General features: G+C 37.1%; 1 protein-coding gene across 1 annotated transcript; it reads left to right on the top strand.

Annotated features, from left to right (window-relative positions):
- On the top strand, nt 1-26942 carry LOC128639038 (NXPE family member 2-like). Its single transcript, XM_053691180.1, has 4 exons — nt 1-101; nt 4146-4207; nt 15235-15453; nt 26401-26942. Exons 1-4 carry the CDS (start codon nt 1-3, stop codon nt 26940-26942), a joined length of 924 nt encoding a protein of 307 aa, XP_053547155.1.
- Nucleotides 26943-27229: the final 287 nt, after the last annotated feature.

Here is a 27229-nt window from a genome sequence, read left to right as displayed (position 1 = left end):
ATGAGGCAAATGATCCGTGTTACCGGGTGGAGGTTGCTCAGCCTAGAAGATAGCCGCCACTGTAGGCCTCGATATGCTGTTCAGTTGCTCCTGAGTCATGAGTACAGCAAATTTCATATGTACATGATCCACAAAACTTTGTGGACCTGAAATATAACTTTCCTTCTTAGTATGCTGTGAATTGGTTGAAGTAATAAGTGAATTAACTCAGCCTCTTCTGGAGCTCCTGAAAATGCGACCGCACAGAGTTGATGTGTGGACATGCCCACCTGTTTGTAATTTTAACACATGATTAAGGGCATTTGCCCCAAAACGTTGTGGCTTTTATGATCGTGTCTTGGATATGAACATATATGTCATGTACTGTTTTTTTAAGGTTCCTTAATTACTTGAGGATTCAGCTGTCTTTAAAAGGAGGCAGGGTTTCCTTTCCAAATTGCTTGGAAATTTGTTTGCAACAGATCATGGCCATTTGCTTGTGATAACTGAAGCCATTTAAATCTCCCTATCTGATTATTAATTTTCTTCAGTTGCTCACTTTGTATTTACTTCTATTTTGTGGAAATTTCCTTCTTTGCATTTACAGCTTCTACTTCTTCAGCTGGGTTACACTGACTGTTGTTTAAGTTTCCTACTGAGAGAAGTGTACTGCAGCTGACATCCCAGCCTCTTTCCTGAGCTGGAGCAGTTCTGCCTGAGAGATCTTTGTTCCACTTTGTTTACACAGACCACACTGTGCTGCATACCTACCTCTGTTACTGTTTTCAGCTCCATGAGATTCAGACCTCTCTGAACAATCCAGATTACCTTCCAAGCACAGATTGCAATCTAACCAAGTAAGCACTAACACACTGTGTCACCTGTTACTTGTTTCTTTGGGAAATGTACTTTGAATCTAGTGGATATTCTAATTCTTTCCTGTTCCTTTTGAAATATATGCACCTAAGTGAACTGCAGTAATGAAATTCTCCTGAACAAACTCTTACTAACTTTATACTTTCTAGATGTATTGAGAGATTCTTAACTCAGAATTTAAACTATTATAGCTGTATCATTTTAGTATTCTGTTAACCGGTTTTAGTTCTAAGAGCTTATGTTTATGTATACATATCAGTAGAAACTTTAGCCTAGGGAAATAAGAGACTCTTTAGGTTGGTTGACTGTATATAGAATTGCAAACTGTAGTAAGCAACAATTACAAGATATTAATCTGTTGCACTACAGATGCTACAAATTGTCAGAAATGTATTAAAATCTGCTGCTAACCTTTCTACAAATAGATCCATACTGCAGTATCCTGACAATATAATAAAGAATTATTTGCAGCATTGGAGACCCTCTGCTATTCTTTGTCATTTCCATTTTGAGAGCCAGTTAGTAGCTCTTGGTGGGTTCACTCCTTTAGATTGTGTGCTGGATTCCATTTTGCTTTGTTATTGGGGTCATAGGCAGCATTCCTCCTCCTCCAAACAAAGCGAGTTGAGTTGAGCTAAAGAGCTTGATTTTGTCTTATCCGACCACAACACTTTCACCCAGTTCTCCTCTGAATCATTTAGATGTTCATTGGCAAACTTCAGACAGGCCTGTACATGTGCTTTCTTGAGCAGGGGGACCTTGCGGGCGCTGCAGGATTTCAGTCCTTCACAGCGTAGTGTGTTACCAATTGTTTACTTGGTGACTATGGTCCTAGTTGACTTGACATCGTTGACAAGATTCCCCTGTGTAGTTCTGATCAGATTCCTCACCGTTCTCATGATCGTAGAAACTCCACAAGGGGAGATCTTGCATGGAGTCCAAGACCGAGGGAGATTGACAGTTATTTTGTGTTTCTTCCATTTGCGAATAATTGCACCAAGCTGCTTGGCGATGGTCTTGTAGCCCATTGCATCCTTGTGTAGGTTTACAATCTTGTCCCTGACATCCGTGGACAGCTCTTTGGTTTTGGTCATGGTGTAGGGTTTGGAATCTGATTGATTGATTGCTTCTGTTGACAGGTGTCTTTTAGGAGTAATAACGGAAGTGAGTTTGGCAGTTCTCACTGTGGGACTCTGAGTGGATCTGTGCTGGTTTACATTCATGTTTGTTTGTTTGGACAGGTGTCTTTTATACAGGTAACAAGCTGAGATTAGGAGCACTGCCTTTAAGAGAGTGCTCCTAATCTCAGCTTGTTACCTGTATAAAAGACACCTGGGAGCCAGAAATGGATTGATAGGGGATCAAATAAGTATTTCACTCATTAAAATGCAAATCAATTTATAACTTTTTTGAAATGCGTTTTTCTGGATTTTGTTGTTATTCTGTCTCTCACTGTTCAAATAAACCTACCATTAAAACTATAGACTGATCATTTCTTTGTCAGTGGGCAAACGTACAAAATCAGCAGGGGATCAAATATTTTTTTTACCTCACTGTATATATATATAGAACAACAAAAAGTAATGGTGCACATCCAACCACTTAAGTCCACTCTTTCATGGCATATTTGTATATGCTTCTGTCTGCCAAATATACTTACATAGCTTCTAATAAGATTGGGATAAACATCTTGCAAAATATTGGCTTATATTTGAGCTGCAAAAACAAATATACTTCTATCTGCTAAATATACTTACATAGTTCAAATAGAATTGGGATTAACATCTCGCAATAATATTGACTTATATTTATGCTGCAAAATTTTTTTGCCTGTTAAAAATGCCTTTAAATGAAATGGGATCTTAGTCACACAATATGATCATATTCTGCTAAGCCAGTCACCACTTACAGGGTGTCCCATATAGACTGGTCCTAACACTAACCAGTTTCCACACTGCAGCAAGTCATGTCTACACTGTGTGAAGCTTTTTAGCTTATTAAGTATAAAACAATTACATTATCTGGAACACACATGGGCTGGGTGGCGTGCATTAACCAAAGGGGAGGGATTTTGTAAGCTCCCTATTCAAAAGATACAACAAAGGGGTTTTTTGGTTAAGCACACCACAAAACGACTGTTTAATCTTAACACACATATTGTGGGAGTGCTACCGAAGTGACCAAAACAATTACAGAACAACAAAAAGTATTGGTGCACATCCAGCCACTTAAGTCCACTCTTTCATGGCATATTTGTATATGCTTCTGTCTGCCAAATATACTTACATAGCTTCTAATAAGATTGGGATAAACATCTCGCAAAAAAAAATATTGGCTTATATTTGAGGTGCAAAAACAAATATACTTCTATCAGCTAAATATACTTACATAGTTCAAATAAAATTGTGATTAACATCTCCCAATAATATTGACTTATATTTATGCTGCAAAAAAATGTTGCCTGTTATAAATGCCTTTAAATAAAATGGGATCTTAGTCACACAATATGATCATATTCTGCTAAGCCAGTCACCACTTACCAGCCCTGCTTGGTAGAGATTGTCTAAAATAGGCTGTTCCCAGGTTGTTTGTGACTGTGTATAAAATAAGCCTGAAAATACGTGAATGAAAAGCTAATGAATGTGAGCTGAAAGTAAATATGCTTGAAAATATTGGGGGATCTTTTTGAATCTAGGCTTAAGAGGCATATTTATTAAGCTCCGTATGGAGCTTGATGCCCCGTGTGTCTAAAGACCGCTGCTCCATAACCTGTACGCCTGCTCTGAGGCGGCGGACAGAAATCAACCCGATCGAATATGATCGGGTTGATTGACACCCCCTGCTAGCGGGCGATTGGCCGCGAATCTGTAGGGGGCGGTATTGCACCAGAAGCTCACCAGATCGTATGCTATTGGCATTTATCGATGTGCAGCAGACATGATCCACAATATCGGATAGGTCCCTAAGTCTTTGCTCCCATATAGGCCCCTAAGTCTTTGCTCCCATATAGGCCCCTAAGTCTTTGCTCCCATATAGGCCCCTAAGTCTTTGCTCCCATATAGCTCATGTTCCTGACATTACATAGCTGTGCTCTGACGTATTAAAATTTAAGTATTTTTCAAAGTGTTATAAAACTTGCACTCTTGTCTGAATCTTTTTTTTTTTTTTTGCTTTCAGTTCTCTTAAAAATATATAGTTTGATTCTTCCTCATTCACAGCACAGTTAATACACACTTGCTTGGAGTGGATCACATTTCTTTATTGTGACCTGTGTTTTTATTTATTTGTAGGTCAAAGGTTGCTGATGAGATTTCTAAAACTGTTGATCTTGTCATTGTACATCAGTGTCAAGGTGAGTTTAGTTAAAGGGTTTGTCTATGTTAGCAGAAATGTATAACTGCAAAGACTATAATATGCTTATTTTTTAAACAGAGGCTACTTCATATTAAAGAGACACAAATCCAAAGATTGTCATTCACATTCCAGATAGAGTGTACAATTTAAAATTCTATTATCAAATTTACTTTGTTCTCATTGTTTATTGAAAAGCCTACCTAGGTAGGCTCTGGTAGGCTCATATTGTTCTCCATATGTCTAGAGCACAATATGGCCGCGATTTTGCAACAATGCTTCTAGCAATGTTATATATTGTGCAAATGCTGCTGCCACCTACTGCTTAAAAGTTTATAACTACTGGGCCCAGCAAGAGGTGATGATGCTGATGCATAAGAAAGAGCCATGAACGTTAGGGGGAGTGGCGGAATGCTAATATGAGAGCAGTCAGAAAATAGCAGAGATGCCAACGAATGGATCAGGTGGTTATAGGACTAGGAACATCAACCTAAATACCGCTACCTAGGCAGTGAAAACATCATCTGTGGCATCCCAGCAGGAGTGGAGGCCAAGAATAGGCTGAGACTTGGGACTGGCGCTATTAAAAAGCACAATATGGAGGCTGTCTGCAGATACCCTATATCTTCCCCCTCTGAAGGAGAGAAGTAGAGTTAACTCATGGAAAAGCGGATCTTTTTATTTTTCTATTCTCACCTTGTTGTAACATTGCAGCATTTAACTCAGATTTTAAAGATCATACGCCTAGATTTAGAGTTTTGCGTTAGCCGTCCAAACCAGCGTTAGGGGGTCCTAACGCTGGTTTTGGCCGCCCGCTGGTATTTAGAGTCAGTCAGGAAAGGGTCTAACGTTCACTTTCCAGCCGCAACTTTTCCATACCGCAGATCCCCTTACGTCAATTACGTATCCTATCTTTTCAATGGGATCTTTCTAATGCTGGTATTTAGAGTCTTGGCTGAAGTGAGCGTTAGAACTCTAACGACAAAACTCCAGCCGCAGAAAAAAGTCAGGAGTTAAGAGCTTTATGGGCTAACGCTGGTTTATAAAGCTCTTAACTACTGTGCTCTAAAGTACACTAACACCCATAAACTACCTATGTACCCCTAAACCGAGGTCCCCCCACATCACCGCAAAAAAATTTAACCCCTAATCTGCCGAACGCACACCGCCGCAACCTACATTATCCCTATGTACCCCTAATCTGCTGCCCCTAACATCGCCAACCCCTATATTATATTTATTACCCCCTAATCTGCCCCCCCCCAACGTCGCCGCTACCTACCTACACTTATTAACCCCTAATCTGCCGACCGGACCTCGCCGCTACTCTAATAAATTTCTTAACCCCTAAACCGCCTCATTCCCGCCTCGCAAACCCTATAATAAATAGTATTAACCCCTAATCTGCCCTCCCTAACATCACCAACACCTAACTTCAAGTATTAGCCCCTAATCTGCCGACCGGACCTCGCCGCTACTATAATAAATGTATTAACCCCTAAAGCTAAGTCTAACCCTAACACTAACACCCCCCTAAGTTAAATATAATTTTTATCTAACGAAATAAATTAACTCTTATTAAATAAATTAATCCTATTTAAAGCTAAATACTTACCTGTAAAATAAACCCTAATATAGCTACAATATAACGAATAATTATATTGTAGCTATTTTAGGATTTATATTTATTTTACAGGCAACTTTGTATTTATTTTAACTAGGTACAATAGCTATTAAATAGATAATAACTATTCAATAGCTACCTAGTTAAAATAATTACAAAATTACCTGTAAAATAAATCCTAACCTAAGTTACAATTAAACCTAACACCACACTATCAATAAATTAATTAACTAAACTATCTACAATTATCTACAATTAAATCAACTAAACTTAATTACAAAAAAAAACACTAAATTACAAAAAATAAAAAAAGATTACAAGAATTTTCAACTACTTACACCTACTCTAAGCTCCCTAAAAAAATAACAAAGCCCCCCAAAATAAAAAAAAATGCCCTACCCTATTCTAAAATAAAAAGTTAACAGCTCTTTTACCTTACCAGCCCTTAAAAGGGCCTTTGCGGGGCATGCCCCAAAGAAAACAGCTCTTTTGCATTTAAATAAGCATACAATACCCCCCAACATTACAACCCACAACCCACATACCCCTAATCTAACCCAAACCCCCCTTAAAAACCTAACACTAAGCCCCTGAAGATCTTCCTACCTTATCTTCACCACGCCGGGTATCACCGATCCGTCCAGAAGAGGGTCCGAAGTCTTCATCCTGATCGGAACAGCCAATAGAATGCAAGCTCAATCTGATTGGCTGATTGGATCAGCCAATCGGATTGAACTTGAATCTGATTGGCTGATATAATCAGCCAATCAGATTTTTCCTACCTTAATTCCGATTGGCTGATAGAATCCTATCAGCCAATCAGAATTCGAGGGACGCCATCTTGGATGACGTCATTTGAAGGAACCTTCATTCGGCGAGTAGGCGTCGGTTGAAGAGGATGGGTCCGCGTTGGCTCCTTTGAAGATGGCTCAGCTCTGCTCCAGATGGATGAAGATTGAAGGCGCCGCCTGGATGAAGACTTCAATCGGATGGAAGACCTCTCTTGCCCCGCTTGGATGAAGACTTCTACCGGATGATGGACCTCCTCTGCGCACCTTGGATGAAGAATTCGGCTCGGCTGAGTGAAGACGACTCAAGGTAGGATGATCTTCAGGGGGTTAGGGATAGGTTTTTTTAAGGGGGATTTGGGTGGGTTAAAGTAGGGGTATGTGGGTGGTGGGTTGTAATGTTGGGGGGTATTGTATTTTTATTTTCATGCAAAAGAGCTAATTACTTTGGGGCAAGGCCCCGCAAAAAGCCCATTTAAGGGCTGATAAAAGAGCTGATTACTTTTGTATTTTAGAATAGGGTAGGGCATTTTTTATTTGGGGGGCTTTTTTATTTTATTAGGGGGCTTAGAGTAGGTGTAATTAGACTAATAATCTTGTAATCTTTTTTTAATTTTTATAATTTATTTTTTTTTTAATTTAGTTTAGTTTATTTAATTGTATGTAATTGTAGGTAATTTTTTTAATTAATTTATTGATAGTGTAGTGTTAGGTTTGTAACTTAGGTTAGGATTTATTTTACAGGTAATTTTGTAATTATTTGAACTAGGTAGCTATTAAATAGTTAATAACTATTTAATAGCTATTGTACCTAGTTAAAATAAATACAAAGTTGCCTGTAAAATAAATATAAATCCTAAAATAGCTACAATGTAATTATTAGTTATATTGTAGCTATATTAGGGTTTATTTGATAGGTAAGTATTTAGTTTTAAATAGGAATAATTTAGTTAATTTTAGGAATATTATTTAGTTTAATATAAATTATATTTATGTTAGGGGGGTGTTAGGGTTAGGGTTAGAGTTAGGTTTAGGGGTTAATAACTTTATTATAGTAGCGGCGACGGTGCGGGCGGGAGATTAGGGGTTAATAATTGTAGGTAGGTTGCGGCGATGTTAGGGAGGGCAGATTAGGGGTTAATAAAATGTAATTCTAGTGTTTGCGAGGCGGGAGTGCGGCGGTTTAGGGGTTAATACATTTATTATAGTGGCGGCGAGGTCCGGTCGGCAGATTAGTGGTTAATAAGTGTAGATAAGGTAGCGGCGACGTTGGGGGGGCAGATTAGGGTTAACAAATATTATGTAGGTGTCGGCGATGTTAGGGGCAGCAGATTATGGGTTCATAGGGATAATGTAGGTGGCGGCGATGTGCGGTCGGCAGATTAGAGGTTAAAAAAGTTTATTATAGTGGCCGTGTGTGGGGGGGCCTCGGTTTAGGGGTACATAGGTAGTTTATGGGTGTTAGTGTACTTTAAAGCACTGTAGTTAAGAGCTTTATATACCGGCGTTAGCCCATAAAGCTCTTAACTACAGCCTTTTCATAGGCGTTAGGAGTCTTGTCGGTAGAGGGTACCGCTCACTTCAGCCAAGACTCTATATACCAGCGTTAGGCAGATCCCATAAAAATATAGGATACGCAATTGACGTAAGGGGATCTGCGGTATGGAAAAGTCACGGTTTGAAAGTGAGCGGTACACCTTTACCTGGCTGACTCTAAATACCAGCGGGCGGCCAAAAGCAGTGTTAGGAGCCCTTAACGCTGCTTTTGACGGCTAACGCAGAACTCTAAATCTAGGTGTTAGTTATTTAGTTAAAATAAAACTATAAAACTGACCGATGTGTTGATCGGTACGTGGTATATTTTTAAAAAGTATCAGTGATTGCAATATTCATCAGAATCACCTATGTGTTTTAAAAAGTTTCATAGGTGTATCTCCCAATATTCATATAAATAATCATAACGGATACTGGTTGTGGTGATATTAACCAAAATGTTTTGTGTGAATTTATAGAGAAATATATGTGGATTTATAAAGATATTTTATGTAAATATGTAAAGACTCATGAACATTGTATATTATGGCCAATATCAAAATACTAGGTCTACAATCAACTTATGATGATATTGGCCAAAATGCATATAAATATATAAAACTAATGGTCATTATGTATTGAAATTTTATTAGTCAGGTTGTTTAGCCTATTCTTATTTTGGAAAAATGAATTTCAAATTATTGCAACTGTTTTAATAAAAAAAGAGAATAATATAATGTTAAACAGATAAAGTTGTGAACGTGTTGAAACATGCTAAAGTGTATAGTTCGTAATATGAACGTGTAGGCATGTGTTGTTATATAAAATTACCAATGAAGTGAACATGTAATAATTAAAATGTATATGTTAATCTATGTGTCTGATATGATGGGGAACTTATATATCTCTGTATATCTAAAAATGGTAACAAATATATGGTGATATGTGGTTCACCTACAGTGAACAGTCTATGTGAACAAAAGGAAATGGAACATGTTGGTCAAAAAGGCAAATAAATATAAATAAGCTAGTGAAAAAGTACCTAAATATCTAAAAATCAGACGATTAATTGATTAATTAAACTGAGACAACGTGAGACCTATTGGATTTACAAACTAAAAACACTTTATCCATCAGATCTAAACGCAAATCTTGATTTAGCAGCCTTCAATTAAAATTTTATATTATTATTATTTTCAGTCTTTTTGACTTCATAGACCTATATTTATGCTTAATTTAATTTAACTAATATACCTGGTTCTATAACAAATGTCTATATGCCAATAGCTCTAATCCTTTGCTGATTCAATCACTTCATTCCCTTTGATTCACACAGACTGTAGACTATAGATGATTCATTGTCCTCTATGTGATATATTTAGGTAGTTTTTCACTAGCTTATTCATATTTGTTTGCCTTTATGACCAACATGTTCCATTTCCTTTTGTTCACGTAGACTGTTCACTGTAGGTGAACCACATATCACCATATATTTGTTACCATTTTAGATATACAGAGATATATAAGTTCCCCATCATATCAGACACATAGATTAACATATACATTTTAATTATTACATGTTCACTTCATTGGTAATTTTATATAACAACACATGCCTACACGTTCATATTACTAACGATATACTTTAGCATGTTTCAACACGTTCACAACTTTATCTGTTTAACATTATATTATTCTCTTTTTTTATTAAAACAGTTGCAATAATTTGAAATTCATTTTTCCAAAATAAGAATAGGCTAAACAACCTGACTAATAACATTTCAATACATAATGACCATTAGTTTTATATATTTATATGCATTTTGGCCAATATCATCATAAGTTGATTGTAGACCTAGTATTTTGATATTGGCCGTAATATACAATGTTCATGAGTCTTTACATATTTACATAAAATATCTTTATAAATCCACAGATATTTCTCTATAAATTCACACAAAACATTTTGGTTAATATCACCACAACCAGTATTCCGTTATGATTATTTATGAATATTGGGAGATACACCTATGAAACTTTTAAAACACATAGGTGATTCTGATGAATATTGCAATCACTGATACTTTTTAAAAATATACCACGTACCGATCAACACATCGGTCAGTTTTATAGTTTTATTTTAACTAAATAACTAATATTACAAGTTTTCTGGTAATTACATTGTAGGCTTCATAATGAGAGATACAGCCAATTCGTTCTCATTGCTCATAAAGTACATCTATTGAGCAACGAATATGGTAAAATTCAAATATTTTGATAATGCGAATAGATTTGATTTATGAGCAAGGAAAAAAACTAATCTGGACCATTTTTGAAACGGCAGTGATATCTGGTGTTCCATTAACACTGCTGTTAATTGTGTTTATATTCTCATTCATAAATACTATTTACTTACTACATTAGATTGCCCACTCATTAGTTTATTTTAGTTTTAGGCACGAGTTCTTTTTTATATTGGCGCAAGCATTTAATCTATTAATACACTTAGTCCTAGATAAAAAATCCAAACATATCAGATATATATGGACTATCACCATTTTAATTTATATTAATAGTATGATCCTTTCTTTCCCTTTTTATTAGTCGCTTTGTTGTATTATAAATAAAGCATTTGATTGACATTTGTGCATATAAGCCTCTAAAAAAGCCATATAAGTTTCCTATCCCGTACCATAAAAATGTATAGGTAGAATATTGTGGTTCATGAGAAATACCACAGCATTTTTATACTGTTTTTATTTATATAGGATAAAATATTTTTTATTGTGTATCAACGTATGTTTTTTATATTCACGGTAGACTGTATTGATGAGATGTTTATAATGAGGAATATGGACCAATCATACAGCATGGCTCACATTTGAATATTTTATTATTTGTATCAGTGACTATACCTCCTTCACCTGGGGAACCGTTTTACAAGATCACCTATTCATTTGTATTACCTGTGCCCATTGGACACTTCTAAGTCTGACAACTTCTGCTTTTTACCTTGAAAATGTATTTAATTGTAGCAATGATTATACATTGTATCCGCCTTTACAAATTGCCTGATGAAACGACCGGTCTGTGGTCGAGAAACGCGTTGCATGTGAATAAAGTGTTTACGTTTTAAGCATTAACGAAGTTGTCAGCCTGTTTGCTGTTCCGGTGTTGTCCATCTTCTACTATCTGAGCTGTTACATTTGCTTGATCTTGCACCTGACGAGGAACACGGGGAAACAGTGTGCTAGCCGCTGTAAGCGCTAGTCCGTCTGATAGCACTGGTCACAGTACAGTGCCATAATTTCTGGTAAGCCTCTTTTTACCAATATCATACACCTATAACAAAGGACGTATTACACTATGAGGTGCCCTCTCCTTATTTTATTCTTATAGAATTACCTTCCACCGGGTCAAGAGGAGCTGCCTGAACGAATCACGTTCATCGCCTACAGAGGATTTTTTTAACTGCATTGGAAAACAAGCAAGTTTCTACACATGAACTTTATGTTTTAGTTTTATTTTCATTTTAGATTTTGATTGGTTTACTAATTACCGCATTGATTACTAGGTTTACAGCAATTTTTATTATTGTTATACATTTTATTTTATTCCATATTCTTTTTTTTGGAGAGCGCTCCTCTATTGGGTACCCCTCTGGGATCTATATATTATACTTTTGCCTTACTGAGAAATTGCTAGCTCAAAATGCAGAGCTTACGGGATATGTGAGCAGGTTAACAGAAGAAAAAAATTATCTGCGGAATGCGCTGCCTAAACTAGAAGGAGAAGCCTGCCGCAACAGACAGATAGGCCCATCAGGGCAAACTTTACGAGAGCAAGTTGTTCCTCTGAAGAAACACAGGCATCTGTAGAGAGGGGAGGGTGGTATTTGGCAAATGTCAAGCTTTCTCGGAATTCCGGCAGACTTTATCAGCTGCATGTTCAGAGAAGGCATGCTTAAAACAGCCTTGAAATTAAAGTGGCAGCTCAGATTTGCCAACTACCACCCACCCCTCTACAGAAGCATGCGTTTCTTCAGAGGAACAACTCACTCTAGTAAAGTGTGTCACATCCTTTATTAATGTCACTTTGTTAAGTATCTGCAATGCATATTTTTTACTCAAATTCTCACTAATGAATTCCCTGATTTCTACAATGTACTCTCACCCGGAGAGCAGACAATAGTTTCAGGATCATTGAACTTTTATAAAAAATAGTTTCCTTGTGTTTTAGAGACAGGTTATGATAGTCTGATTAAATTAATCAGACTATCATAACCTGTCTCTTAAACACAAGGAAACGAGTTTGTATAAAAGTATAACGATCATGAGAGAAGTGTCTGCTCTCTGAGTGAGAGTAGTACATGAAAGAAGTGTCTGCTCTACGGGTGAGAATAGTACATGAAAGAAGTGTCTGCTCTCTGGGTGAGAGTAGTACAATACATTGTTATCTCTATTTAGCAAGCCGTCAACCACAAATATGCTGGAATTCCGCAGCGTAATTGTGGAGACCTTGATTCTCCATATTTATGAAAGCCTACAAACTGCCAAAAGTAGAATTTTGTGACGTAACATACGATCCGCCGGTCTCAGTCCGAAACAGATCGATGCTTACGTCATTACAGATGTTCCAAATGCAAATTCGGCACTATCTGACTAATTTGGAAGTTAACAAATATCCACCAGGTACACTCGCCACTATTCCGGTCCAGCGTACCTGGTTTTCAATCTGCCACCCTGGAGGCGGCGGATGCCATAGGAATCAATGGGGGTCTGAAAGCAGTTAAAGCTCATGTTCGCTGCTTCCCGATATCCCATTGATTCCTATGGGAGAATAAAGTTATGTTTACACCTAACACCCTAACATAAACCCTGAGTCTAAACACCCCTAATCTGTCGCCCCCTACACCGCCGCCACCTACTTTATACTTATTAACCCCTAAACCGCTGCTCCAGGACCCCGCCGCAACAAAATAAACTAATTAACCCATAAACCGCCACTCCCGGAGCCCACCACCACCTACATTATTTTATTAACCCCTAATCTGCCGCCCCCTACACCGCCGCCACCTACATTACATTTATTAACCCCTAATCTGCCACCCCCAAAGTCGCCGCCACTATTCTAAATGTATTAACCCCTAAACCTAAGTCTAACCCTAACACCCCCTAGCCTAAATATTATTTAAATAAATCTAAATAGAACCTTCAATTATTATCTAAATTATTCCTATTTAAAACTAGATACTTACCTATAAAATAAACCCTAAGCTAGCTACAATATAACTAATAGTTACATTGTAGCTATCTTAGGGTTTATTTTTATTTTTCAGGCAAGTTTGTATTTATTTTAACTAGGTAGAATAGTAACTAAATAGTTATTAACTATTTAATAACTACCTAGCTAAAATAAATACAAAAGTACCTGTAAAATATAACCTAACCGAAGTTACAATTACACCTAACACTACACTATAATTAAATTATTTTCCTAAATTAAATACAATTAAATTAAATTATATAAAGTACAAAAAAACATTAAATTACAGAAAATAATAAACAAATTACAAGATTTTTAAACTAATTCACCTAATCTAATAGCCCTATCAAAATAAAAAAGCCCCCCCAAAATAAAAAAACCCTAAACTAAACTACCAATAGCCCTTAAAAGGGGCTTTTGTGGGGCATTGCCCCAAAGTAAATCAGCTCTTTTACCTGTAAAAAAAATACAAACAACCCCGCCAACAGTAAATCCCACCACCCACACAACCAACCCACCAAAAAAATATTAACTAAAAAAAACCTAAGCTCCCCATTGCCCTAAAAAGGGCATTTGGATGGGCATTGCTCTTAAAGGGCAGTTAGCTCTTTTGCAGGCCCAAAACCCTAACCTAAAAATAAAACCCACCCAATACACCCTTAAAAAAACCTAACACTAACCCCCTGAAGATCGACTTACCGGGAGACGTCTTCGTCCAAGCCGAGCAGAAGTGGTCCTCCAGATGGGCAGAAGCCTTATCCAAGCTAGGCAGAAGTGGTCCTCCAGACGGCAGAAGTCTTCATCCAGATGGCATCTTCTCTCATCCATCCGGCGTGGAGCGGGTCCATCTTCAAGACATCCGACGCGGAGCATCCTCCTCGACCGACGAATACCCGACGAATGAAGGTTCCTTTAAGTGACATCCTCCAAGATGGCGTCCCTTAGATTCCGATTGGCTGCTAGAATTCTATCAGCCAATCGGCATTAAGGTAGAAAAAATCCTATTGGTGGATGAGACTAGTGAGGCTGAAAACGCTTGAGGAAGCCTAAAGAAAAACTATAGCGCACTTGCGTTGCAGTCAGCGCGCGATTTGTACTCTAGACGTATGTAAATAACAGATTACCCCTTGATGTTTATCCCCACACATTTTAAGCACGGAAAAAGATCATCATTTATATTTCTGCATAATCTTCTATATGATCAATGGATTTGATTTATTATGTATACAGATTCAATATCACTTCCTGAATTTCATACGGTTTCCTTATACCTGACATAGAATATCACCCTTAACTGTCTGTTCAAACTGTTGCAGTGCTTGTCTCATTAAACATCTAACAAATCTTATATATGTTCTCACATCAGCCCATTTGTTATACACCTCTAAATGATTCTTGTTCATTTAGTGATTCATTCCTACCTGCTAAATCATTTTAATGTAAAGATCACTTAGTCTCTCTGCTATTTTAAGACTGATCATACTATAGTAAATCACACATATTTAATGATCAACTTTTTTATAGTTTCCACCTCAAAGACTATGGGGTTGATTTATCATAGTCTGGCTTTAGCGTATCATGTGCACCAGACTTTGCTGAATGCCAATACACTGTGGGCATTTAACATTGCACAAGCAATGTTAAGACCGCTGTTTCATAACTGCTGTTTCCGGCGAGCCAGAAGGCTCACGCGGAAACAGGGGCATCAGGGGCCATTCGGGCCTTGATAAATCGGCCGCTATGAGATCATCTGCATAACCTCCCTTCATGATTACATCAATACAGATTATCATTGTTACTGCTTTTTTTTTTAAAAAGGAAGAAGTGCACGTTCAGAACCAAAATGCAAACCTGGGATGCCCACTCCATTTCCCAGTGGCTATTTCTTGAAAGATATTTGGAACCCTGTTTTCTGTAAACTGCCTCCATTAAGCCTCATATCGCACGCTGAAACACATTTGACCAGAAAAATGGTTTATCTCTTAGGAGATTCTACTCTTCATCAGTGGATGCTTCGTTTCACAGAACTTATTCCTGGTAAGTATCAATATTCACATTAATTACATTGTTCACTGTTTAAATTATTGATTTTTTTGTTGAAAAGTAGGTGAAAAAATAAGAAAGAATAATGATTATTTTGAATAGGAAATTAGTAATCAAATGGTATAATTTAGACAGTAAACTGAGTGTGAAAACGTAAAAAGGAGTTTTTTTTAAATATGGTAATAGTCCTTGAATTTAAACGTAAATCATATCTTACTACAGTTTAGAAGCTTAACAAAATGGAATTCAATAGCTTAGTTGATACTTTAGCTCATACTTTTTCTGTAATTTGTTTTAATACTTGGCTTTATGGCTTTTCTTAATTGATGTTACTCACATATTGGTCTAGATTACAAGTGGCGTGGTATTTTGTTTTTAACGATTGCAAAAACTCCTCTAGAGTTAAGCTTTTTGTGCTAGTCAGGTTGCGCTCGTAATACGTAAGCTTTAAAAAAAAGGATTTTGCTTATGCGGCAGCCAAACTAGCGCAAAAATCTGAACTTACAATATCGCATGTGCGTTCACTTATTCCCCCATAGAAGTCAAAGGAGAAAAACACCATGACATTCTCATTTACGCAAACCAGACATGTAATTATGAATATTTCATATTCCAATGTTCTCTAACATTTGTTTGTAATATGTGCATACCCGATCGCATAATGTAATACGCAAACATGATTGCATACTGTACTATGCGCATACACAACATGAAAATATAAAAAATATGTATACATATATATTACTGTTTTTATATGTGTATATGTCTGTAAATACATATATACACATATAAATAAATTAATACAAATTTATACATATATAAACATATACAGTATATATATATATATATATATACATAAATATACATCTGTAGACATATATATGTATGTATCTCAATGTTAAAGCCATTTGCCTGTTTTTTGTTTTTTTTCTAACTCCCAAGATCTCATATTTTTGAACCTGTATATCTTTTTAATACATTGTTTTGTTAATAATTTTTATTAGATGGTGTTTTTAGGAGTTTACCTGTACTTTGTAATGTATTTTTGAAGTGTTTTGTGCAACTTTTTAGTTTAGGGAAACAGTTAACCACAGCTCTGAGATTGCTCAACTTGTAATATCAGTGCAAATAAAACTGCTCGCAAAAACACGTTAGAGACTCACTTGTAATCTAGCCCATTATGTTTACTATAATTGTTTAACAAATTTTACATGTACAAATTAAACCAATAGAGTCGGCAGCACACTGAAAGAGCTCCCGCATCCCTGCAATGTGATAGGCAATAGCCGCAAACCGCAATTTCATTCCTACAATTGCAGAATAGGTTCTAGAGATTAGTGGGACCAAAAGAAGCTTCTCTTACAACATTAATCACCACTCATCAAAGCCCAGCAGATTGTCACGATAAAGCTCACATGGCCTCTCTGCAGGCCGCGCTGACAAACAACTGCACAAGTCGACAACCAACTACTCTGGGAATTAATTACCAGACACAATATTGATCACCGGTGTTTGAAGTTCTTGTGGTGAGATGTGAGGATATATTTAAGGGGCCATCTCTGATCTATGGACTGGCACCTCGTAGCTCAAGAGGCCTTAAACAAGGCCTAAATTACCCTTGTAGCTAGCAAGCAAAGTTAGAGATCAGCGTCTTCTGGTGAAACATCCTAATGCTATACAAGACACTGTAGCTTGTTAAGCTACTGAACAAAAGGCACTCTTCAACCTTTTAGCCTGGTGAGTAAGAACAGCACACCATGTAGAGCACAAAATTAGGCCTGGGCCAGCATTACATAACATAGGTCATTTAAGTGAGCTAATTCTACAGTAAGAGCGTAATCCTAAAATCATACATCTCAAGAGCATTTTCTAAACCCAGGCAATAAAAGCTATAAGCCAGCAAAAAAAATTCACAGCATCCCTAAGCGGGTATATTTAGATCAGTCAGGAGAAACAATACAGCTGTACTTAGACGGTGATCAACTGTACTGCATAATTCTGCTCACAGAACTTTAAAATGTTCACAATAGTTGAGGCATTGAAAAGTTTAATACACCAGACACAGGAAAATACCTCACAGTTGATCTCCAGATACTCTGGTCAACTGAAATAGTACTTAGTTAAAACAAACCTCACATCTAATTTGATATACTCTGGAAAACATCATAATGTCCCCCAAGAAACCCAATAAATCTGGTAAGGATGCCAAACAGCAACGGCACACTACACCTTCAGTAAACACTTTCTTTCAGACAGCAGACCAAGTTCCACCAGCAACTTTTACTATCTCAGATGTTTCACAAGCAGATCCTCACTCCTCTTCTGATCTGAGTCAGATCATAATTCTGAATCTATCACCATCCCTAAAGCACTTTTTGACTCATTACCATCAAAACAGGACTTTTCTACACTGATATCACACGTAAAACAATGTATCAGAGAGGAGATATCTTGGGACACAAAGTTGAGAAGCTCAAAGAGAGTAAGGAGCTTCACACTACTGCATTATCAGATGCTGTTACCCATATAAAAAAAAAGATGGCACCATTCATGAATTGGAGAACAAAATAGACAACGTCGAAAACTAAAGTAGACGCCATAATATAAGAATCAGAGGAATCTCTGAAGACATATCCGCACCAAATTTGGAGTAATACTTGCAAGGCCTATTCAATTTCCTGACAAAAAAAGAGATCAACTTATTACAATTGATATCAACAGAGTGCACAGAGCGATACGGCCAAAACCTCAAACAGACCAACTGCCTAGAGACGTGATAGCCAAGGTCATAAATTTCTCAGCAAAGGAAGACATAATGAAGCTTGCAAGACAACAACAAACAATAAGACACGTAAACACTAGTCTACAAACATCTTTGATCTTTTAATCAGAACCCTTCAAAAGTGCAAAGAACTGTCACCATTCACTTAAGCCTTGAGGGTGTTTAATATACCCTACCGCTGGGGTTTCTCCTTCCACCTATTGATCACATGGAAAGGCAAGCACTTTACCTGTGACTCATCCAAAGACATTATGGACATTTGCAAAGCACTAGACATACCTCCACCACCTGCATTGGATCTACAGACATCAACTCAAGCTCAAGGAGCCACCACTAGATCTAACCGTCTCCCACAAAGGACCGCCTGCAGTCAAGTCCCACAGAAAAGATCTTGCAAGCCAGTGCTAGAAACATCTTCTTCCAACAGTGAAAATGGATGAGGACACTTCCATCCACACTATCCTTTTTGGAAATAAACATAATACAGGTGATATTCTGACTATATGGATATCTCCTGTATATGTAGAAGCAAGATCTTAACCATGATTATTATAGATCAGTGGATCTGAAGTAAGTAATGACATGCATTTTACTCTTAATGGTCCATTTTGGAAAAAACGGATTTTGATATAAACCTATTCTGCCTTAAGTTAATTATCACACTGCTCTGAGAATATATTCTACAGAATTCTTATTTTAAAGATTGTTCATTTCATTGTTCTCATTTATGTTTTAGATTTTTCAAATGTTAGTTATTATCTGTTATGTTACTTGCCCTCTTGCCCATAGTCCTAATATACATTTACGTATCATCAAGTGACCCAAATCTACATACAAACTCCCACTATACTCATAATACCAATGGCAAACTATAATGATAAAGAGCTAATTATCATCACTCAGAATCTAAAAGGCCTGAATTGCCCAAACAAACGCTGTAAAGCCATTCATGACATTCACAGATGGGTAGATTCATATATTACTGCTTCAGGAAACTCAATTCAAAGCAAACTCTATCCCTAAATACTTTATCCGCAAACTGGGGCCTAGTTATCAAGTGTCTACTTTTCCTGCCCTTCGCCGGCCCAATACGCCGGCCCTAAGCTCGGCCTCACATCGCCCCCGCGGACCTGCAAAAATTCGCCTAAGTTATCAAAAAGCTGTCAAAAAGCCCGTTTGCACCAAGTACGGGAGCGATGAGCAGCGGGACTGTGTAAGTTATCACTCATCCGATCTCGCTGCTCTTCGGCTTTTTGACAGCTTTATTGCTAGCCTGTCACTAAGCACCCACACTAACTACATGTTCTACCCCCTATACGGCGCCCCCACGGAGCCCCCCGCAACTTAAATAAAGTTACTAACCCCCCTAAACGCTGCTCCTAGACCATGCCGCAAACTCTTATAAATGTATTAACCCCCTAAACCGCCGTTCCTAGACCCTGCCGCAACTCTTAAAATGTTATATTAACCCCTAAACCGTCGCTCCCGGAGCCCACCGCCACCTACATTATTATCTAGTAACCCCCTATCCTTGCCCCACCCTATTACGTCTTAACCTCTAAACCGCTGCTCTCTGACCCCCGCCGCAACCTATATTAAATTTATTAACCCCTATCCTGCCCCCCCTACACCATCGCCACCTATAATTTATTCATTAACCCCTATCCTGCCCCCCCACTACCACCGCTGCCACTGTAATAAAAATTATTAACCCCCTAAACCTAAGTCTAACTACTAACCCTAACACCCCCCCTAACTTAATATTAATTAAATATATCTAAATAATATTTCTATTATGAAACTAAAATTAATCCTATTTAAAAACTAAATACTTACCTTTAAAATAAACCCTAATATAGCATACAATATAAATAATAATTATATTGTAGCTATCTTAGGATTTAATATTTATTTTACAGGTAACTTTCAATTTATTTTAACTAGGTACAATAGCTATAAAATAGTTATTAACTATTTAATAGCTAACCTAGCTAAAATAAAGAGAAATTAACCTGTAAAATAAAACCTAACCTAAGTTACAATTACACCTAACAACTACACTATACTTAAATAAATTATTCCCATTTAAAACTAAATACTTACCTGTAAAATAATCCCTAAGATAGCTACAATATAATAATAATTAATAATTAATAATTACATTGTAGCTATCTTAGGATTTTATATTTATTTTACAGGTAACTTTGTATTTATTTTAGCTAGTTAGAATAGTTATTATATAGTTATTAAACTATTTAATAACTACCTAGCTAAAAGAAATACAAAATTACCTGTAAAAATAAATCCTAATCTAAGTTACAATTAAACACTACACTATCATTAAAATTAATTAAATAAAATTACCTACAAATAACTACAATTAAATACAATTACATAAAACTAACTAAAGTACAAAAAAATCAAAAAAAGCTAAGTTACAAAAAATAAAAAAAATAAGTTACAAACATTTTAAAAATATTACAACAATTTTAAGCTACTTACACTCCTAATCTAAGCCCCCTCCTAATAAAATAAAACAAACTCCCCCAAAATAAAAAAATGCCCTACCCTATTCTAAATTTAAAAGTTCAAAGTTCTTTTACCTTACCAGCCCTTAAAAGGGCCATTTGTGGGCATGCCCCAAAGAATTCAGCTCTTTTGCCTGTAAAAGAAAAATACAACCCCCCCCAACATTAAAACCCACCACCCACATTCCCCTAATCTAACCCAAACCCCCCCTTAAAATAAACCTAACACTATCCCCTGAAGATTCATCCTACCTTGAGTCGTCTCTCACTCAGCACGAGCAGCGATGGAACCGAAGATGAGACTCGGAGCGGCAGAAGTTATCCTCCAAGCGGCGCTGAAGAAAATATTCCTTCCGATTGAAGTGATTCTCCAAAGCGGCGCTGAAGAAGTCTTCCTCCGGGCGATGTCATCTTCCAAGAGGCACTGAAGAAGTCTTCTATCCGGGCGATGTCATCTTCCAGCGGGGTCTTCTAAATGTTCATCCCGCCGACGCGGAACATCCTTCTTTACCGACGGGCTACCGACGAATGAAGGCTCCTTTAATGGACGTCATCCAAGAGGGCGTCCCTTCAATTCCGATTGGCTGATAGGATTCTATCAAGCCAATCGGAATTAAGGTAGGAAAAATCTGATTGGCTGATTGAATCAGCCAATCAGATTCAAGTTCAATCCGATTGGCTCATCCAATCAGCCAATCAGATTGAGCTCGCTTTCTATTGGCTGTTCTGATCAGCCAATAGAATGCGAGCTCAATCTGATTGGCTGATTTAATAGCTATTGTACCTAGTTTAAAATAAATTGAAAGTTACCTGTAAAATAAAAATAAATCCTAACATAGCTACAATATAATTAATATTTATATTGTTAGCTATTATTAGGGTTTATTTTAAAGGTAAGTATTTAGTTTTAAATAGGATTAATTCTAGTTCATAATAGAAATATTATTTAGATTTATTTAATTAATATTTAAGTTAGGGGGTGTTAGGGTTAGTGTTAGACTTAGGTTTAGGGGTTAATAAATTTTTTACAGTGGCGGCGGTGTTATGTTGTAGTGGGGGGCAGGATATGGGTTAATAAATGTATTATAGGTGGCGACGGTGAAGGGGGGCGCAGATTAGGGGGTAATAAATATAATATAGGTTGCGTCAGGGTCCGGGAGCGGCGGTTTAGGGGTTTAATACATATATTATAGTTGCCGTGGGCTACGAGGAACGGCGGTTTAGGGGTTAATACATATATTATAGTTGCGGTGGGCTCTGGGAGCGGCGGTTTAGGGGTTGGTTAATATGTATAGAGTAGCTTGCGGTGGGCTCCTGGGAGCGGCGGTTCAGGGCGGTAATATGTATAGGTAGCTTGTGGTGGGCTCGGGAGCGGCGGTTTTAGGGGGTAATAACTTTATTTAGTTGCGGCGGTGTAGGGGGTGCAGATAAGTGGTGTTTAGAATCGGGGTACATATTAGGGTGTTAGGTGTAGACAGCTCCCACTAGGAATCAATGGGATGTCGGGCAGCAGCGAACTTGTACTTTCGCTATGGTCAGACTCCCATTTGATTCCTATGGGATCCGACGACTTCCAGGGTGGCGGATTGAAAAACCAGGTACGCTGGGCCGGAATACAGTGCCGAGCGAAGTCAGATTGTGCCGTACTTGTGTGCAGTAAATCTGGAGTGACGTAAGAATCGATCTGTGTCGGACTGAGTCCGGCGGATCAAAGTTTACGTCACAAAAATTCTACTTTTGCTGGTCTGTAGCCTTTGATAACTAAGGCGAATCAGCCTCGCCACAAAATACGCTGCAGAAATTCCAGCGTATTTGAGGTTGACGACTTGATAACTAGGCCCCACTATCTGCAACATTACCATAGTACTCCTCAAAAAATATCTATGGGATTAGTGTCCTCTTTCATAAATATATTCCCTTTTCTAAACTGAAAATTGAAAAGATAAAGAGGTTAGATTCCTCTATGATATTGGAAACCCATCACTATGGTCAACCTGTACACACCAAATAAATATTCAAGACAGATTTATCAAGTCAATTGCACAACACATTACCAAAACCTCATCAATGGCCCATTGATTGTAAGTGCAGGACTTAAATATCCCACTAGAAACTACTCTAGACTGCTCTTAACCTGACACAAGGACCAATACATAGTCAATTAAACTCCATCTGCAAAACTTAAATTACTTAACCTTCATGACACATGGCACTATCTGCATCCTGCAAAAAAAGACCACCTTTTTTCTTACATCCCCAATAAAAGCTAGTCTAGGCTGGACTATATACTATTTGACAATTTAGCACTATTGTTTTTTTCACAAGTGCCATTATTAAGCACACATCATGGCCAAATACTCATTGGTCATGTGTACCATAAGGTGGCCAGAGCCCCCTTTTAAATATTTCAACTGGAGACTAGTTAACACATTATTACTAGACAAAAATGTTAAACTTATTAAGAAAAGCCTAAAAACTTATTTTTTCCATTAATAACACACCATAGATGAATAAAGTGATAATATGGGAAGCACATACAGTAAGTGCACAGTTAGGGGAGAAATGATCAAGTTAAAAGCCCTAATTAACTAAAAAAATACAGAAGTGAATACCTTCTCCTTGCTGGAAGCTCTCAGAACTGGACCTCTTATATAAACAAAACTCAACAAATAGTAAAATTCTAGATCAGTTACTTGAATGCAGTGCTGAAATGAACACATTCTTACAACTTAAAACCCAAAGGACAAACAATATTTTTACAACAAACTTCTTACAGCAAAGACAATAAATCTGGGAAATTCCTAGCCAAGCACTCAAACAGCAAAAACCAAATAACTTACATACACATGATTAAATTAAAGAATGGGGACACACCTAGAGGACATCATCAAAATAGCTGATGAATTTAAAAAATATTATCACATCTTTTATAACTTATTCCCGAGAGAGGAAACACATCAACAACGTCTGTAAACAATATCTACAGAATACCCCTGTTCCATCAATACCACCAGACTTATACAAATCCCTAGTACAAACCTATTCAAACCAAAGAAATACAAACTGCAATCCAATATTTACAACCAAAACAAGGCCCCAGGTCAGATGGGTATTACAGGCCTATATTACAAGACTTTTTGCAAAACTATCTTATCCCACAACCAAGGATCTATTTAACTCAATCTCTGACTGCTATGTATTTCCTGACACCATGCTCCAGGCAATTATATTCAGTTCTAGCAAAAACCAGGAAAACCTACCATATTCCCTCTAATTTTCGGCCCATATCTCTTTTAAATATTGATCTGACACTATATGCAAAAGTCCTTGATTCCCATCTAAACAAAATTTCCTCCTGCTTATCCACCAGGATCAGGTGGGTTTTGCCCTTAGAGGGAAGCATGGGACAACACGGTAAATGTTATCAATTTAATTAGAATATGTCTAAACAGCCAAAATCTTGTCAATGTTACCTATCCACAGATGTCAAAAAGGGGTTTGATTGCTTAGATTGGACCTTTTTAACAGTCATTCTTCATCACTTTGGTATTCCCACAAAAATTATTTGTTAGATCCTAGCTTTATATTTCAAACCTCTACAGCACAGGTTAGGAGTCAATGGTAATCTTTCAGAGAATTTGAAAATTAGAAATGGGCACCCAACAAGGTTGTTCCCTATCCCCTCTACTAATTGGTGTTGTCCCTGGAACCACTGGCAACTAAGATTTGGCTTACAATAGAATACAATGGCATTGAGTTAGGTGATCAATCATATAAACTAGCCATCATGACAGATGATTTGCTACTGACACTAACACAGCCCACAACAATCCCTTCCCGTGGTATTAGTTGAGTTACACGCTTATGGCCAAGTATCTAATTTTTCGGTCAATATGGCTAAATCAGAATTTCTCCCATTAAATATAAACTCAAAAACCTTACATGAGATCTGCCAACAATGTACCATTAAAACCCAGAATGAAATATCTCAAATACTTAGGGGCATACATGCTCCTGAATTTAAGTCACTGAGAAAACACCAATTAAGGTAGGCTGATAACAGAATTCCAGACCCTGGCTTCTCATGGTTGGTCAAAGAACATCTCCTGGCTAGGCAGGATCAAGAGTTTAAAATGATTATCCTCCCAAAAGCACCACCGCAAATTTCAAAACTGTATTAATTTCTCAAAGAGGGAGGACTGGGAGTGCCCAACTTAATAGCATATAAACTAGCTATCTCCCTACAGCGTTATATCTGTATGGTGTAGATTCGGCAAAGACACCCCTAATCAATGTTTGCAATTAGAGAACTTGGGAAACAATCACTTAGAAACCCTGACAATAGCAATAAGCAATCTATATCCTCACTTCACTTTAAAATGACACTTGGCATGACTGGCAGAATATACGGGATAAATACAGAAACATATCCACTAAATATTTTTCCCCTCACAACTGCACTACATACATTGGAGTTCCTATCTGGATATTCTTTTTCTACAACACATCCCCTGAAATATCTAAACTACTACCTATCTACCTATTAACTGATAATGGAATCATGAAATTAAGCAGCAATTCGACTCTTTAAAACACCCCCCTTTTTATGCACTTAGTTTCCATATCATCAATTGAGACACTTCATCAACCTTCATACAAATAAACAAGATCTACCATGTCCACTCACTAATTTTGAACAATTCTGTGTAATGGACTCCACATCCAAAAAAGTAATCTCAAATTTCTATCAAATAGTAATAGCGAACCTCATCGAGGCTTACCTGGTTTTGTAAGGAGATGGGACAGAGAGCTAGGCACTATCACCACTCTGCAAGAGTGCAAAAATCAGGACTCACTAAACAGTAGCCCATTCTGCACACTAGTCCAAGCTTTAGAAAACCAGCTTAAAAATAATAACAAGATGGTATTTAACCCCGGCTAGACTCCAGTACAACAAGCAAATGCTATGAGAGGCTGTGATTCAGGCGCCTGCTGTTGCCTGACACCATAGTTACACTATGGTGGAGCTGTGACCGTATAAATTTACAGAGGTGAAATATTTCACGATGTAGTATTACCGACACAAATCAAACCAAGCCCTGAAATAACCACTAATGAACCATTCTACAGGAATAACTTGTAAATCACTTCTAAGACTGTTACTCTTTTGTGTTGTGAATAAATAATTTATGCCAATGATACCCAAGCTAAAAGATGCATGGACATTCAAATCAATAATTGCCCAGCATAATGGACATTCACTTAACACTCTGTGGGACTACCTCAATGGGCAAAGAGCTGTGGTCCTTCTTTTTCCTGACTAATATGAAATGCGAGGACACATATAATGAAGAAAGCTGTACACCTAACTTCGGGTTTATACTTCCTTATGTACAATGTATTTGGAATCGTAACACTTTTTCTTTTTTCTTAGGAAACATGTTATTCATAACATAATAAAGAAAAAATAAACTCTTCATAGTAGAAATGTACCATGATATTATGTCAGTTTTTTTTTCTTTCTTCTCTATTACAAATATAAAAGAACCAGCAAAGTATGCAAGGATGGGAAAATAAATATTTAGTAAAGGCAACATCTCTCACTTAAAGTTTTCTTTTGTTTTTTTGTAGCACTACAATTTTTTGACATCCATACAAGTCGTTGGGACAGTCCTTCCTTGGCACTAGACATCAGCAAAAATATCTATATCCATTGGATGAAGCATGGACACCCTTTTTTGTATAATAATTTTTACACTGTAAAAAGCTACTCTTATATTGCCCATGAAATTGATAACCTGTCTGGTGATCCAGATAAAATTGTTGTCTTCACCCTTGGACACCATTTCAGACCCTTCCCTCTCTCCCTGTTTATCAGAAGAATGCTCAGTATAAGAAAAGCTGTGGAGCGTCTCTTCCTGCGCAGCCCAGGTACGCAAGTGTTCTTTAAAACAGAAAACATTCGGGAGAAAGAATGTGATTCAGAAACATTTAGTGACTTCAATGGCTACATACAGTATAATATATCCAAGACTATATTCAAGGGTTTAAACATTGGTATGATTGATTCATGGGACATGACTAATGCTTATGGTTCATATGATCTACACCCATGTGCTGAAATTGTGAATAATCAAATAAACCTATTACTAGCCTACATTTGTAATAAATAATGGCTTATCATATATTCTCTAGTAAATATTTGTTAAAAATAGACTTATACAATTATATATTGATCAAGCTTGTGCAGTGCCAAATAATTCTGTTTGTCCAAATGTTTCAGAACGAATATTCGGGAAAATTAATTTACCAGAATATTTGTCTGCTGCACTATTCAATATATTTGTTTTGTTTTGAACAAAATGAATACTGAATATTTGTAGAACATTTACCTTTCTTTTCATTAAATTAAGGTAAAGTTTCTTTGTATTTCATTGGTACACTCATTCAGATAATTGTT

The sequence above is a fragment of the Bombina bombina genome, chromosome 8 (assembly GCF_027579735.1).
Source record: "Bombina bombina isolate aBomBom1 chromosome 8, aBomBom1.pri, whole genome shotgun sequence".
Lineage (NCBI taxonomy): Eukaryota > Metazoa > Chordata > Amphibia > Anura > Bombinatoridae > Bombina > Bombina bombina.
Note: the sequence above shows the minus strand (reverse complement) of the source record. Positions and strands in the feature narration are given on the sequence as shown.